The following is a 15,585-nucleotide window of genomic DNA, read 5'->3' on the forward strand; positions in this document are numbered from 1 at the left end:
ATGCTGATTCTCTTTAGATTTCTTTACATTTAGGTATTATTGTTGCCTTCAGCAGCGTAGACACAAAAAACCTCAACCCTACCATGAAACTCCCCCCTCCCCCCTTCAAAAACAGACTCTAACCACTGACATACAGAGTCTGCATGGTGTATCCATGACTCGTCTCATGAAAAAAGTGAAGACCTACTTCCTCATGGAATTTCTGAGGTGCCAGGGCTTCCAGGACAGTCACCAGCCCTCTGAACCAGGGGAGTGGCTGAATTATGAGGATTTTCTGTTCTGAAAGCACACTCATACAGAAAACTTCCATGTTGCAGGGACTCATTTCTTCATCAAGCTATTTGCCCTCATGTCTGTCTCTCTCTCTTCCCCAGCACTCTAACAAGGGACTATTAAGCTGCAGAGTTTCTGTAGCATCATGCTGCTTTGCAGTCTGCTCTTCAGGATGGCATTACAGGACCTTGAAGCCTTCCTTTGCCCTGCCCCAGGTGTCCTGGATACGGACCATTATTATTTCCTCTTCCCAAACACGCAATCTGAAACAAAAGAAAAAATTCACTTCCACTTCTTTTTAATTAGTATTTAGGTGAATATACAAAAACAAAGAATCAAGGCAGATAGCAAATGTTAGGATCTGAACCAGTACAAGGATTCATCTTAAAATGCTCTATAGGAGCATATTTCTCAATACATTTAACTACTGAAGTGTTCACTAGGAAAGACAGCAGATAAATCTGAGCAAGAGTAAACAGCCTCTGTTGAACTGAGAACTGTAAGTGCTGATGAAAGGACTGGATTTGGTTCAGTTATCTCCTTGCTTGTATTTTTCACAAGAGATACTCATTGCCATTATTGGCCTTTTGTCCTACCTGATCCAGGGATCTGGAAGGGGAATTACATAGGAGATGTAACCATATACACACAGGTAGCTGAAGCAAGAAACACAATAAACTAGGGACATAGGACAGCCACTTTTGCAGAGCCAATTACAGCACAGGACCCTTTGTATTCTGCACAAATTCTAGCCTGTAGATGTGTGAAATCTTGTGTGAAGTACAGAACAACTTTTTGAAGGAGTTGCTTGTTAGCAAGTGGAGCTTTTCCTGGACTGGCACTTCTGAAGGTAGGAGCACATGCAGTAGTTTCATCAGTGGCAGGAGGTAGGCTTGCATATAGGCAGCATATTGCTGAGGAGTGAGCTAGCCTTTTACTGGGCATGGCTAGCAACTCTTTCTATCTGTGACATGTCTTGCTGCTGACACACTTAAACTCTCAGAGAATCTGCCTTATTCTAAGGCAAGGAGTGACAGAGACCAGGAGGAGAAGTTGAACAATAAAATATATTAGAGAGGTCTGCAGTCTTCTCCCTTGGAGCATCCGTCTTTATTGGTCACAAGAGGTTACAGTTTTTGCTCACATAACCCTTGCTGGAGCCTTTAGCACTGATTTAAATTCAGCCTAATTTTTTTCTGCAGCAAGTGTATGTGGACATTTTCTTTTCTGATGTCATCGGAGTACAAATCACATTACTTCTTATGCTCCAAGGATTTCTTGCACCATGAAAGAAGGATTGTGCCTCAGCCAGGACACATTAAGGCTGCAGAACAAGGAGTAAGGAGGGACAAGAAGATTCTTTCCTGCAGTCAGTTCTGTGTGTCAGGTTTTTTAAAGGGCAAAAGTGTATAGGGGAGAGGTAGTGGGAAAACTTCAAGTCCTCCATGGCACAAGGAGAATGGAGCAGGAGACAAACAAATGCAGTTTCACACGGCGTTTCAGGACAGCACTGAGGACACTGGGCCTTCAGTATTCAATTCCACTCCAGTAGAACATGGTACCAAGGAGGACGCAGAACTGAAAAGACAAGACCATTAAGTTTCTCTGCTCCCCATTTCCTTCTCTCCACCTCTCTCCCAGTCCCATGTAGTCCTACAGGCAGGAGGGAGCACCAGAAATTCTTGAAGAGCAAAGCCTGTTCAGGCTGAGGATTCTTAAAGATTTTTATCTGCACAGAAGCTATACAGTGAAGAAAGAGGGTATGTGCAGCTATTTGACTGTATCGCTTTCTTATTGGGGGTTACCTGTCATGAAGCTGCTGAACCCTGAATACTTAAAACACTCATACAAAATCTTCAAACTAAAAAATTAATTATCTATCATGATTGCTGTTTAGGTGATCCAATACCCTTCACAAAGAAATATCTACAAGCTTTGTTTGCTGAGTTGTATTGCTGAGAGATGGCAGCGAGCCACATCAGGCTGGAAGGCCATCTAGTTTCTCACCTCACCAGCCAGAATGGATGGGAACTTGTAAATGTGGCAGTTAGTGGAACAGGCTACAGGCAGATTGGTGATGAATGAATAATGATAATCTATGGACATTTTAAACACGTCAGTCCTGTCATCCACCTCCACCCAACTGGGTGTGGAATAGCAAGAAAAGAGAAGAGGAAATGAAGGCAAGTATTAAGTACTTACAGTCCAGCAGAGGATGGCAAACCCAAACCAGGCAACACCCCAGGCATGTGTGTTCATTGGCCCAGAAATAGCATCATAACAACCCTGGAAGATAACCAGGGATGACTCAATACCAGCTTTGAGCTTTTACTGCAAGGTGACAGGCTTATGCATCTCGAGAATGACTGAGGTGACACACTCCTCTCCTACTGTAATTTGGGCATTTCTTAGGGTCTTAAAAAACCAAGCCAGAGCTACACTGCTTTTTGACAACTTGCAGATAACCTGTTTCTGTCTCCAAATCCAAAGCAGACCCATCTCAGATACTTCAAGGACAACTTCCTGTGCCATCCACTTGCCAAGTACACTTAGACAACCAAGTATAGCTGACACAGAATTGACCTCCAGAATCAAGAAGCTGCAGGTAAAATTGGAAGCTTGAATGCCTTCCAGAAATGCAAGATGGTGTAGAAGCTGATGCTCATGACCCAGCAATCTATTTGAATAGGACACACTGGCCTACTGAAAAGTTCTACCTTGAGGAGGAGAACTGCTAATTTGCTCATTCATATTATATGCACTCATCTTTGGGATAAGTTTGATTTAGCTATTGTTCATCTACATGTCAGAGATGTCACTTCTTACTGGTGGTATTGGGAGAGTTTTCTTAATAGTTCTTTATCCATCCAGAAATTCTTTGTCTTAAAAAAAACCCCTATCCTGTGTTCAGCCAGGACTCTACTTCAGGCACTTCTTCTTCTCCAGAAAACTTATGAACACCCATAGCTTACAGTGGAAGAGAAAGGCTATTCACAGTTTCTTTCCCTTCCACCAAGTCACTGTTGACCAACATATGTTAACTGGAAAAAGCAGGGATGATCTTACATTGCTGTTGTAGTATCCAGGGACTCCAAGTTTGCAGCCATCAAGGCTGATGGGAAGCCCTTGCTCATCCATGGCACAGCATTTTCGTGGCCAAGGGAAGTCAGCGTCACTGTGTGTGACACGGAAGGCAGACGTGTACTCCTGCCAGTCAGAGGGGCCCAGCACCCCGCAGCAGTGGTTCTGCAGGGAGAGAGAAGGGAATGGTTTCTATGGGCCCAGGTCACAGCTCTGCATGTCTGGATGCTACACATGGTTGATAAGGCATTAACCACAGATTTATGGGAGAGATTTTTGAAGTGCCTGCCTTTGACAGTCTGTTATCTGATAAATGAACAAAAGGGGGAGTGTGTCAGGACTTTCTTTAAGGTTCAAGGCAGATGCCATCCTCTTTATTACTGGGTGGCCCCAAGAAGGATTTGAAATTCCAGACCTGCAGAGCTTGTAGTAATTAGTGACTTTTCAGTGTTATTATTACCTGAAGCATGATTTTATCCCATGTCTTTGTGACCCCTTCAGTCATCAATTTGTCATTGTTATTGGCTGGCTCTGAGTTCTGATACCTCTCCAGCATTTGCTTCAGGAAGAGATTTGGAGTGAGCTACAGAAAAAGAAAAAAAAAAACAGAGAAGAATGCAAAAACTATGTAAATATGTGGCCAGGTAAGGCAAATATGGGGTTATTTGGGGAGGGTTTATTTGCTTGTTTCAGTGTCCTGCTGGAGAACAGGAATGATGCTTCTCCCCCAGTTTTACACACAAGAGAATGAAAACCAGGACTTGAGGAGCCAGAGCAAGAAAGATACAGATCTTAAGCAGGCACTACCAGATGTCAGACCACAGGAGATGTGCAAAAGCTATGGGTTGCATTTGCTATGTTGCTTGGAAGTAAAGCACCACAAATCATTTCCCTCTCCACCAATATCTTCAATAACCCATGTAATCTTTCCCTCACTAGTTACACTGCCTGGGGCAATGCTGAAGATTTGTGTTCAGTGTGTATAATGGATTAATCAGCCTGTAGCTGAAAGACTAACGACTGTATTGATGATTCAGCTAACCCATGCTATTATTTCCTTAACTGCAAGGTTGCAAACACTTTAAGATGTTAAAAATAACAAAACTATGTTAGAAAGAACAAAGTAATTTACTTGATTAGAATAATGATATTGGAGTCTTTCTTTGTGAGGCTGTCTTCTGCTCAGCAGTAGTCCTGTGAGTTTACACTGTACTTTCACACAGGCCATTTACTACACTGACCAGGATGACTGTGTGCCCTAGGACTGCATTTCTCAGTACAGTTAAAAGAATACGTGAGGAAAGAAATACTCACAAAATCTCTGTGAGTTGCTGCCGTGATGCAAGAAGCCATTTCAAATGCAAAAGTGATCAGCATCAAAATGATGTACTGTGGGAAACAGAGAGCAGAGTTAGTTCTCAGAGAAACAGTTAAACATTTTTTTTTCAAGATTAAGCCTGAAATCCTGTTCAAAGCAGAGGTGGCCAGGCTATCATAGTCTCTTCATTCCTCTCCATGCCCCTGAATGTTCACGTAACCCTCCTCATGCTTGTTTAAATTTGCAATCTTCTTCCTTGAAGGTAAATGACTGAAATTGTTCTCCATCTCACAGATAAGATTTCATCAGAGCCTCATGGCATTTAGACTACCCTGCCTTTATGGAAAATACTGTACTGATAAATCCTAGAATAACATTGGCCATTTTCTTTGTTGCATCTCATTGGCAACCTATTTTTGTGTCATGTCTCCTTCTTCCACTTGATAGCTATAGGCTTTTCAGCAAGAAGCTGTTCGCTCCTAGCAGGGGAGATTGTACTTTGGGGAAAGAGAAGGTGCAACTTAGTGTGTCATTCTGATCCTCCTGGTTGTTCATCATCAGATTTCCTTAACACTCCTACATTGTGAGCAAAGATTCTTCATGAAAACAGATTCCAAGGGTCATCTCTCATAGTCTATTTCAATGCTTCTGTTCCCTTTTCATCAAAATTCCTTTGACATTTTCCATATTCCCTTCAGAGTTCTCTTGTGTCCATTTCTCCTCCCACATTTTATAATGTTCTCTGATTCAAGACATTTCTTGACTTCTTATCCCGTCTTCTGCCCCTTTTACCCTCTCATATCTCCTAAATCAGAGCCTTAGGTTTCAGCCAATACACCAAAATTCAGAGTTGTGGGAATTCTACTTCCTCAGCTTATTTGCTGGGAAATTTCCTGGCACAAGAGTTCAGATCTTTGACCACCTCTTGTCTAAAACAGACACCTTGCCACCCCACATAAATCCAAGAGAGAGTCAATTCCTGAGTTTTCAGCTCTATCCTTTGTTCATTCCAGCTTCAAGTTTTGCCACTAAAGTTTTGCCAGACTAAAGGACTAAGTAAGACATTGTACAAAGAGTTGTTCACATCTTAACTTGTCCTTGGCTTACCCAAATCTCTGTCCCCACCCCTGTAATTTCTATCTGCCTGCTGAAGTCTGATGTTCTCAACTGCACCCATATTTGGTATACTGACACTTACTAATGCCTTGTACAGTAGTCATTACTTATCAGCTCCTAAACTGAATGGTGTATGACAGCTGAAAAGCAGTAAGGGGTGGGGAGAAACAAAGATCTAAACCACATCCCAGCTATATGTGATTGCACAAGTGCTTCTGCATTGCTTCATGGCAAGGTCAGGGTCAAGACAGCTTAAACCTCCACTGTGGCCATCTCCATCAGTTCCCCCATCCTGGTTCATGAGCTGCTCATGCATGCATCTTCTCAGAAGGCAACTTCTGGGACACCACAGCCCTGATCAAGAAGAACATTCGATTCCTTATCACTATACAAGCTGTCTTTGCTTATTGCTTGATTACTGAGATGATCAGGGAAACTAAGGCGGGATTTGTTCAGTTTGTCAGCAATGGGTAGGCAAACTTTGGTACACTTACCACCAACAGCAAGGTCCTGTCAGACTTAATGATTCCAATGATACCAAGGATAGATAAAGCAAAGAGTGCAAAGCCGACAAAGATGCCAATCCAGGCAGCAGCATGGATGTCATTGTTTTCTGTGGCTTCCAGCAGAGGGTAGAGACCATGTGGATCAGACACAAAGTAGATACATTCAGCTGTCAGGGCAATGCCACACATCTGAGAAGCACAAGTTCAAGAAATCCATTAGATCAAGCTTCCTCAAAGAAATAGCAGAGACAGAAACAGGCACAGACTGCTTTCCTTTCGTTTGACTTCCTGACCAATGGGAGCTACTCAACTCCTCCTCTGTCAAACTCTACAATGTCTTACATTGAGGAACTGCAGGCAAATCTCACTCACCCTAGACCTGAGAGGTTTGGCTTAGGACTTGAAGATGTTATTACGAAAAAATGAACAGAACTATTCAATCACTATATGGAAGGAGGTGGCTGGAAAGATGTTGGTCAGCTCTGACTGAGAGTTTGCCCCTAGAACTTACCTTAGTTTTCTGGATCAGCCCCTGCTCTCCCTTTCCCTCCAAACTGATCATCTAGGACAGCTCTCCTTTTCCTGTTCTCTCACACTTTACTGGACTATTTACATGTGGACTTCACATGTGAGGAAGGATTTCATGTCTGAGAACTGCTGTTTTTATTAACTGTCATACTGGAAGGAAGCCTCCACCCATATTTGTTCCACTTCACTTACCCCAATGACCACATTCCCAAAGACTAATAGGCCCTGTAAGATGTGCATGCAGTCATCACTTTTTGCCATCTTTAATTCTTCATGCAACCTAGGAAAAACCAAATACAGTCTTCAATTAGAGCCACAGTATGATTCACACAGAAATAGAAACTATCCGTGAAGAGAAGGATAGGCAGAACTTGCCAGCCTGTCTATGCACCTCCTACCCCTTTCTTCATACTAGTTTCAGAGGAGAAACTTCCCCAGATGTTAGTCTGGTAACTCAAACTCTCCTTATACTTGAGCTACAGAAGATTAGAACCACTTTGGGGGCAGTTAGTGTCTTCATCTCTGTTTTTGGTAGGGTTTTCATCATCACAACGACACCCATGCCAACCTTAGCTCATGGTGTTGCATTTCCACCTAGCCAGAAACACCAGCTACATCTTGATGGACAGGGAACAAATTCAGTGCTCTCACCTCGCTCCTCTTCCAGAGGAGTCAGTGTTACTCCAGGGCATGCTATACACCCCACTGGCTGTTTCATTTTGTCCAGTGCTGCCATGGGACTGAACTGGTAAGTACAGTGCTTTAGCTGTATCCCACACACAAACCTATGGTGCAGGACTTGGCAGAACTTTGTAAGGATATCCCCATCTCCCACCCATGCTGGGAACTGGAGCTGAGCCCTCCAAGTCAGGTGTGAGGGAGGGAGTAGCTCAGGGTGCAACTGGCTCATGGGAACCAGGCCAAGTAGCATACCCACCAAATTCCTGAGAGCAGTATACCCTGCAGCCTGGAATCAGGTGCCCCATGTCAAATTCATCCCCTTCCAGAGAGAGGAGCATAAAGTCACCAGTCAGAGGTGTGAGACCTCTTGGAGAAAGAAGCTCAAATGCCAGTGCCTCCCAAGTCTTTCTTTCAAAGGGATGGAGCACATGTGTGTGTGGAGAGGGGGAGGGAAAAACCCCAAACCCAGAGACAGCTGCATTTGCCAGGTGGTTAAGAAAATATAAACCCAGAAAGAAATGCTGAAGTGGGCCCAACTTGAGCAGACAAAAGGAAAAGCAGCTTGAAAACACTTCTTTTGCCAGAGTACCTGTACTTGTATGTCTCTTGCTGGGGTCACTGACTTCACAATTCTTCAAAGAAACTGTGGGAATATATATAAGCAGACACAGGTGTCAGTGAAGGGGAGTTTTCTGAGGAGCACAGCATTGTGAGAACTCTCTAACAATGCCATCTATTGCCAACTCAGCAGCTGCCCTATTTGGACTTCCAACGCTGACAGATGGAAAACAGGTATTTCCTACCACTCTTTCTGCAGTGGTTTGAGGGCTAGGCATAGCAACATCTCCAGTGTTCTCACCGCTATACCAGCAGAGCACATAAGCATTTTCTATTTTCCTATGACAGCATGTGTAGGGATGGCTGTTATTTTTAGAGTGAGAAGCCATTTTTAGTCCCAAACAGGTGTTTGGAGGCCAGAACAATATACATGAAACTGTATGGCTCTGTACTTGAAATTGGCAGGCTCATGAGGTCAGCCTGATGCTCTGTTCCTGCTGATCTTCCTGACCAGTGAGCATGTCCAGGGGGGTCACATAACACTGTCTTGCAGATCAAATCTGGGTCTAGGCAATGTTTGGCCATGTGTTCTACAATACAACACTGCAGAGTCTGCCAAACCTGAGATGGACTCTGGTCCTCTACTCATCTGAAAGCTGGAGAGATTGCTGCCTGGCTCAAGGACCTCTGTGCTGCAAACTCCAGAGATTTCAGAAAAGCCTTTAGTTACTGCAATCGAAGAAACATCACAAGCCAGGGAACAGTCCAAAAAGCAAGGAAATCTTTCCTGCTTGAATGCAGGCACTGACTACCACATGGAAAAGCAGGTCTGCTCCAGCTGCCATGTAGATACCATGGTTGAGTGCAAGATGCCTCCTCAGTTAACAAGAGTGCTCACACCTTGTACATGGGCCATCCCCTCAGCCCATGCTCTTGCATCCCCACAAACTGGTTTTCTTCTTCTTGTCAGGCAGAACCTGGCTTACTCCTGCCTCTCCTTGGGCAGCCATTGCTGCAGTCATGTGAATTGGAGAAAGCAAGCCTCTTCTCCTGGGGTGAGCCCATCTCCTAGGCTACTGCAGTTGTGAGGAAAGATGGATACAGTCACCATCCCACAGGTATCAGCTGGAGAATGGCAAGTTTCTAGACAACCTCAGACTCTCCAGTACCTTAACTAAGTCCAATGGGATTGCAGCGTGGCAGGAAGCAGAGAGACCAGGAAGAAGAAAAGGGAAGGAAAAGCCTTTACTGTAGATCTAAAAATAAACAACATAATGATGTTGCCATATTTCTATAAATTCTCCCTCTGCTTCCAGGTGATTGGCACTGAAAGGATCCATTTCTTGATATCTGCTTCACTCCCCTATGCCATATGTGGCAACCTTGTCTGACCCCTTCTCCACTGAAGATGGTTCAGTATCATCACCACCAATGAGAGACTGTGCAGGTGCTCCAGTGCCATGACAACAGCTGGGCAGCTGAAGAACTAATCCTTCAACAGGTCCCAGAGGAGAATCTGTGGGAGATCTGGAGCTTTGCACCTACTGCCTGCTCCTCATGCCTCAGAGTTAAGCTGTGTTAAGCAAAAGCAGATTGCAGAGCACTTGGTGCAGGTACATGAGTACAGAGTCATGAGACAAACCTTGGCCAACTTGCCCAAGGCAAGCTGCACAGAGATGTGACTCACAACCGCCCCTGGGTGTGACACTGGTAGGCAGCCCTCCTCCCAGCCCCCACAGACACAGGTGGATCAGCCTCTGCCTGTGGACACAAATGCATTTGGAGGTAGAGGAGCTTTCTTCCTGGGCTGGTTAAGATTAGTTTTATAGCCCAAATACAGATTCCTGTGGCTTCAGGGATACCCCTGACGAAACTGGAGCTTCAGGGCAACCGTTATCCAAAAGTTCCACATTAAAAGGCAGCCAGGTCCTGGGATTTCAGCCTTGACCTGGTGTTTCTCAGGACATCCCAGGAACCTTGCAATTTAGCTATGACCCATCTAGGTCTGAAGTATTCAGTTATCACTACCACAGGCTTCGCTCCATACTCCAAGTAGCTTTGGGAAGAATACATTGCTCTTATTGTACAAAAGAAACCTACTTGCCTCCTGAAGCACATGCTTCTTCCTCTCTCTGAAGCACTGGTCTCAACCTAGACTGCGACTTCTCCCCTATCCTCTCTCCTCAGAATCCCCAAACACCCCTGACACTCATGGTGATGCAGATGTCAGAGCCCAGGAACAGTGCCTCCCTCTCCTCCTGCTCCTCCAGTGGCAGAAAGATCTGTTATTTCCATGCACTTTGAGCTTTCATGACCTCTTCTCACATCCTCTACTCACAGTGGCTTTGTGAGACCTGCAGCACAACTGTGGGAGATAAAAACAAAGCTCCTTTCTGCAGTGGCTGACTTCTGCCCTTGCATTTTAGGTGATAACCTCGTACAGGCTTTGAAAGGAAGCCCTTCTGCCAGCAGTCCCTGGATTCAAGTGAGATTTGGGCTCTGCTGTGCAGCCCTCACACACTTTGGGCTGGTTGATCTTTTGAAGCCTCCATGCTTTATTTTTATAGATTGGGACAGGATTTCAGTAGCTTTAGAGATGAAATTCCCCTTTTTAGCCTAGTTCCACTCCATCTCTACACAAAAAAGCCAATGGATAAGAACTGATTTGGCATTGCCACATGCAGAAGCTAGTAGCATTTTGATTGTCTTTTGTTTTGAGGTAGTTGTTAAGCATTGTGACAAAGGGACACCTGAAAACACCCCTGTGAGTATCATTTGTCTCTACATGGAGGTTTCTCATCCTGGTGACAGGGCTTACAGGTCCTCACATCACCCCTTGCTACCTCTCTTTACCTCAGCATCCTCGTGAAGGGCGTTGCATTCCCATCCCCTGGTGCAAGGAGGCAAAGGGCACATTTGTTTTATTACTCATGGGCTCCACACACCTTGGCTGAAGGGCTCCGCACCACTTGAGCGCAACCAAGCAAACCCAGCTGTTCAACGGCAGAAACCTGGTCCTTGCCCATACACCCCTCCGGCACAGAGGCCCAGGCACCACACCTCCTGTCCCTTGCGCTCACCCAGCCCCAGGGGAGAGCATGTCTCCACAGGCAGGAGCGAGATGCCTGGGCTAGCCCTGGGGTGTTGATGGAGGGAAGTCATTGAGGTGGAACCGCTACCGGAGGTGCTGTGCCAACGCCAGCGATGGTGTCATGGGAGGACTCCATGAGCCACAGACCTGCCCACACCCGGACCTGCTGTGGAGTCTGATGCATTAAGCAAGAAACTTCCACTTTTTTTTTTGTAATTGGTTATAGTCGAAAATGTAGCCCCTAAAGGGCTTAAAAAGAAGGTATTTTTCAAGTGCTTGGATCATCTTCAGAGTTACACAGGTTTTAAGAGGATGCAATTTAATATGTTAATGATGAGTCGCTTGGACTCCCCTGTAAGAAGACAAATGTTTTACAAATATCGATTCATCATATGTTTACTTATTTTAAAGCAAACACCTCCAGCACACAGAAAGCCATGCACTCCTCCTGCCCCTCTGGACTTTTCCCAATGCTCCACCTACCCTGAAATGCAGCTACTTTGGCAGAGAACTACTTGTGTGCTAGGAATCAACCACACTCAGAAAAGGAAGAGTCAGACAGTTATTTTGCGCTACCAGGGGAGGAAAATAAAGCAAAAACAAAGCTTGGCATCAAGCAGGGGTCAGAGTCTAATTAACTTCCCTTTGGAGAGAGATAGCTAAGAAATTAAGCCTGTGTGAACAGTGGAGTGGCTGGTAAATCACCATCAACCATAATTACCTCGGAAATAGCACTGGGAGGTAGGTTTTTCCTTTCTCTCCCTTATTAGTTCAGCACAGCCAAAACAAGTGGGTTTTTCCCCTTTCCTATTTTCACAAGTGAGGGGGAATACAAGATCATCTTCCTCTGCAACATTTTTTTATTTTTGATTTTTTTTTCTTAAACTCAGATTTACAACAGATTTAATTTTTTCATTCCCTTCTCCCCAGTCTTTAGGAGAAAAAATATGAAACAAATTAAAAGAGCCATAGAGAAGCCAAAGTTAAGAAAAATTAAATACTTAATAATTTACTGCAGTTAACCTTATCCAGGTACCAGACTCATATACTAAACACAGTCCAGGAACTAAAATAAAAACCATTAAACATAAGAGTTGCCTTTTCTACTAACAGACACTTATCCCTCGTTTGCCATAAAGGGAAGATGATCACCAAAGCCAGGTACTCACCCCTCTCTTCTTGTGATTCTTCCCAACAGAAACCCCAACACACCTGCCAAGCTGACAAAACCTTTCTCCCACCTCTGCTGGCCTTTAAAGAGCCCAGGTTGCTTGAGGAACGTGCTGTGTGATTGGTAGGGTGCCCATCACATGAGTAAAACTTTTTTTCTAGCCAAACCTGTTCCCCGGTTCCCCTGGGACCAGAGGGTGTCTCTGTGATTCTTAGATCATATCGGAATGCTGTTGTGCCAAAAACACAAAGCTTTAAAGAATTTCTATTATTATATCCTTGAAAGGGTGGATGAATGAGTCACTCATATGAGGTACTTGAACTTTAAATAGGATGGGCAAATTGGAAAGAGGTAAATATTGCTGGACTAAAGTATTGCTGAACTATTGTTTGATCATGGGTATAAGAAGAATGTACTGAATAGAAACAGAGAGTAAATTAATTTTAATCTTTTCATTTAACTACATTGCATGGGAAAAATCCAGTGCTTTGGGTTTGATCCATTTTCATTTTATTTTGCTTGGATTGTTTTTGGAAACAGAAGTGTAAGTGTTGGCTATTCTGCAAGACACTCTGAATAACATGAAAAGTAGTGGGACCATCCCATTTCCTTGGGCTCTCTGGATTTTTAACATACTCAGTTTTACTAAGACTGAGCAAAGCCAAGCACAGACACACCATGTATATTAATTGGCCTGTGATGAACTGAGAAGGGCAAAGGCTGAGGAACACAGCAGAAAAGGAATGTCACCTTCCTCTCCCTCACTCATTCCAATACAAGTCTGCCAAAAGCCATGATTCACATTACTGGAGCCTTGAGCATGTCTCTGGCAAAAGCACAGGTGGTAGTGCTTGGTGTTCTCCATCTGCTGGTGCAAAAAGAAGCCAAATAAGTAATGGGCTTGGGAAGGGTGAGGGGAGTTCCATGTTGTTAGAGCCCTTCACAAGTCAACCCCCCCCATGAATATAACATGTATATATCCAGTAGGTTCCCATCCTGGCAAATATTTTGTGTGAAATTAGTGAGAACTGCAATAGTATTGTATGGATCCCTTGGTACCTGGAGACAATTGAAGAAAGATCTATCTCTTGCATGAGATTCTCATGAGATTTCACCCTGAAGAAAGAACAGTGCTTTTAGCTTTTCCAGCACCACGAGATATCACAGTGATAAGCAAAAGAACACCCAGCAGCCAGCCTGATCTAGTAGGCAGGGTCAAGGTCATTTGGGTCATTTAGGTCCTCAAGCATACAGACACATTTGTCTAGACTTAAATAACTGAGACCTTGCCCATTATTTTTGCTCCCTACATATGAAGTCTATTTTGGTGCAGTTGCCACCCCATATTTTGGCAGTGTTGGCAGGACCAGGAGTTTCTCACTAGCTGGTGTGCTGAATTCTAGGAGGGGAGGCTCCCATTGCTGCTGCTGGACATTGAGAGCAGCTGGCAGGGGGAAAAGCAGTGCACCTCCTGAACATCACAGCCTGTATGAGCTTGGGGCAGTAATTAGACATGAGGCTGTTGTGGCAAGACACCCCATCACATCTTAAAAAGGAAGGAGAAAAGAGAAGACAGCAAGTGTGGAAATACTATCTTTGGAAAAGCAAATGAGGAAAGAGGAGGGAGGGAACAGGAAGCTGGCAGTGAAGTTTGTAGTCCTGCCAATCACCAGCACTGACAGTGGTTGCTGTTGAGAGAGCCCTGGTGTGGTTGAGCTCTTGCAGCTCTGTAGCCTTGTCCAGGACACTGCAAAAGGCTGTTAGAGTGAATCTTTCTTTGGGCTGGAAGAAAGGGTAAGGCTGGGGTGGGTGGTGGTCACTCCTCAGCTGCCATCACCATTTGGTTGCTCACAGTTATTTAATCTGTTTTATAATCTGGATAAGATTTGGTAGGGGGAAGGAGTGAATTGGATGGGCATTTTGTTTGCTTCTTTGCACTTCTTTTGCTCTGCGCTAACAAGGTCAGACTGTAAGTTTGCCTGAATGCCTTTGCAGAGAAGGGTCAGACAGAGACCTTGTCTGAGCAAGGGAGCGCAGTGGGGCTGAAAAGCCATGCAGTGGAAAGCTCAGATGCACTTATGGGTACATCCAGTGGGGTCCCTGCAGCTTTTTTAGCCTCTCTTGTAGGTCTGTGTCTGCACTGGCATGCTTCAGATGAACCAGCACTTCTACATTACCAGACCCATACATTTGTGCAATCCCTTGTACTTGTGAAAGCTACAGACTGATGAGAGCGCACACCCTCTCACAGAGCCATATGATCACACACTGCACATGTAGAAATCCATACATGTACATGCTTTCCTTGTGTATCCAGACATAGGTCCATGTACATGCACACTTCTGTTGCGTGTGAATTAAAAGAAAAGTGCTGGAATGGGAGTGAAGGCTCACAGTCATTTGGGATTTCATCTGGAGGGACAGTCAGATGCTGAGGCCACAGCCTGGCCTATTTTTCAGATGGAGGTGGAAAATGAAATTTTTCAGATCTATCACTTGGCTATTGCAACATACTCTAGGTGACAGGGCAATGTGAGAACATGCCTGCCATAAAGTGTGGTGTGTTTACTCAAAACTGATGCAGAAGGCATGCTGGAGGATGCCCAAAGTCACTGAGAAGGGGTGAATAGATGTTGCGAGTAATTCCAATGGTTTGGCCTGGTTCCTCACCTCTAAGAACACTTTTTCACCTTCCTGAATCCATTGAATTTCTTTTCTTTGTAGCATGGAAACTATGATTCAAGACTGAGAGAATGTGAGATGAAGAATTTAGGGAGGGAGAGAGCACATAGGGAGGAAAAGGACCTTATGGTCAAAGTAGCAGACTCCCAGGAATCATTTCTGTGACTGCCCCATGCCAGTGTCATGATGGAGCCACTCCCATGCATGAACAGGAGGCTCCTGACTGCATTTGTGATGCTGGATGGGAAGATCAGACCTCATTGTTGAGGGAGAGGACTTGGGAGATCCTGCATCTCTAGCTATGTGGCTTCAGCATTGGCCAAACCTGTGCACCCATGCACAGGTTCAGCTATCTGTTTGTCCCAGAGAGGGAAACTTCTTTGAAGGTCCCTCTAGCACATGGCGGCAGCGCACAGCATCCGCACTGCACCACACTGTGAAGGTGCTGCCCATGAGTGGAGGTGCTACTGCCTTTCCTGGCAGAGTCCCAACCTCACTAGCCAGGTCAGCAACCTCCTCTTGAGGGCACTGCTCCCGATGGCTGCAGCCCCCCCAGTTCCTGCCACCCAGCTCTGCTCCT

The 15,585-nt window shown here is 44.8% G+C and overlaps 1 protein-coding gene across 2 annotated transcripts; it reads right to left on the reverse strand.

The window, feature by feature from the left end:
* Window positions 1–12,423, reverse strand: UPK1B (uroplakin 1B). Of its 2 annotated transcripts, XM_071572173.1 has the most exons (9): window positions 12,322–12,423; window positions 8,093–8,146; window positions 7,015–7,102; window positions 6,283–6,483; window positions 4,669–4,743; window positions 3,815–3,937; window positions 3,340–3,519; window positions 2,476–2,559; window positions 1–1,851 (listed from the first exon to the last, which is right to left on the reverse strand). In XM_071572173.1, exons 3-9 carry the CDS (start codon window positions 7,081–7,083, stop codon window positions 1,801–1,803), a joined length of 783 nt encoding a protein of 260 aa, XP_071428274.1. In that variant the 5' UTR covers window positions 7,084–7,102; window positions 8,093–8,146; window positions 12,322–12,423; the 3' UTR covers window positions 1–1,800. The 2 variants fall into 2 exon arrangements, with proteins under 2 accessions (XP_071428274.1, XP_071428284.1); XM_071572183.1 differs by lacking the exon at window positions 8,093–8,146 and having other exon boundaries at window positions 12,322–12,420.
* Window positions 12,424–15,585: the final 3,162 nt, after the last annotated feature.

The sequence above is a fragment of the Pithys albifrons genome, chromosome 1 (genome assembly GCF_047495875.1).
Source record: "Pithys albifrons albifrons isolate INPA30051 chromosome 1, PitAlb_v1, whole genome shotgun sequence".
Lineage (NCBI taxonomy): Eukaryota > Metazoa > Chordata > Aves > Passeriformes > Thamnophilidae > Pithys > Pithys albifrons.

Excerpts from the sequence above, each read along its gene's own strand:
- UPK1B (XM_071572173.1), bottom strand. The coding sequence starts at position 7,083 with ATGGCAAAAAGTGATGACTGCATGCACATCTTACAGGGCCTATTAGTC. Across the intron at positions 6,484-7,014 it reads TTGGGAATGTGGTCATTGGG|ATGTGTGGCATTGCCCTGAC; the intron begins GTAAGTGAAGTG and ends TGTGCTTCTCAG. Across the intron at positions 2,560-3,339 it reads CTGGATACTACAACAGCAAT|GGTTGTTATGATGCTATTTC; the intron begins GTAAGATCATCC and ends GTTATCTTCCAG.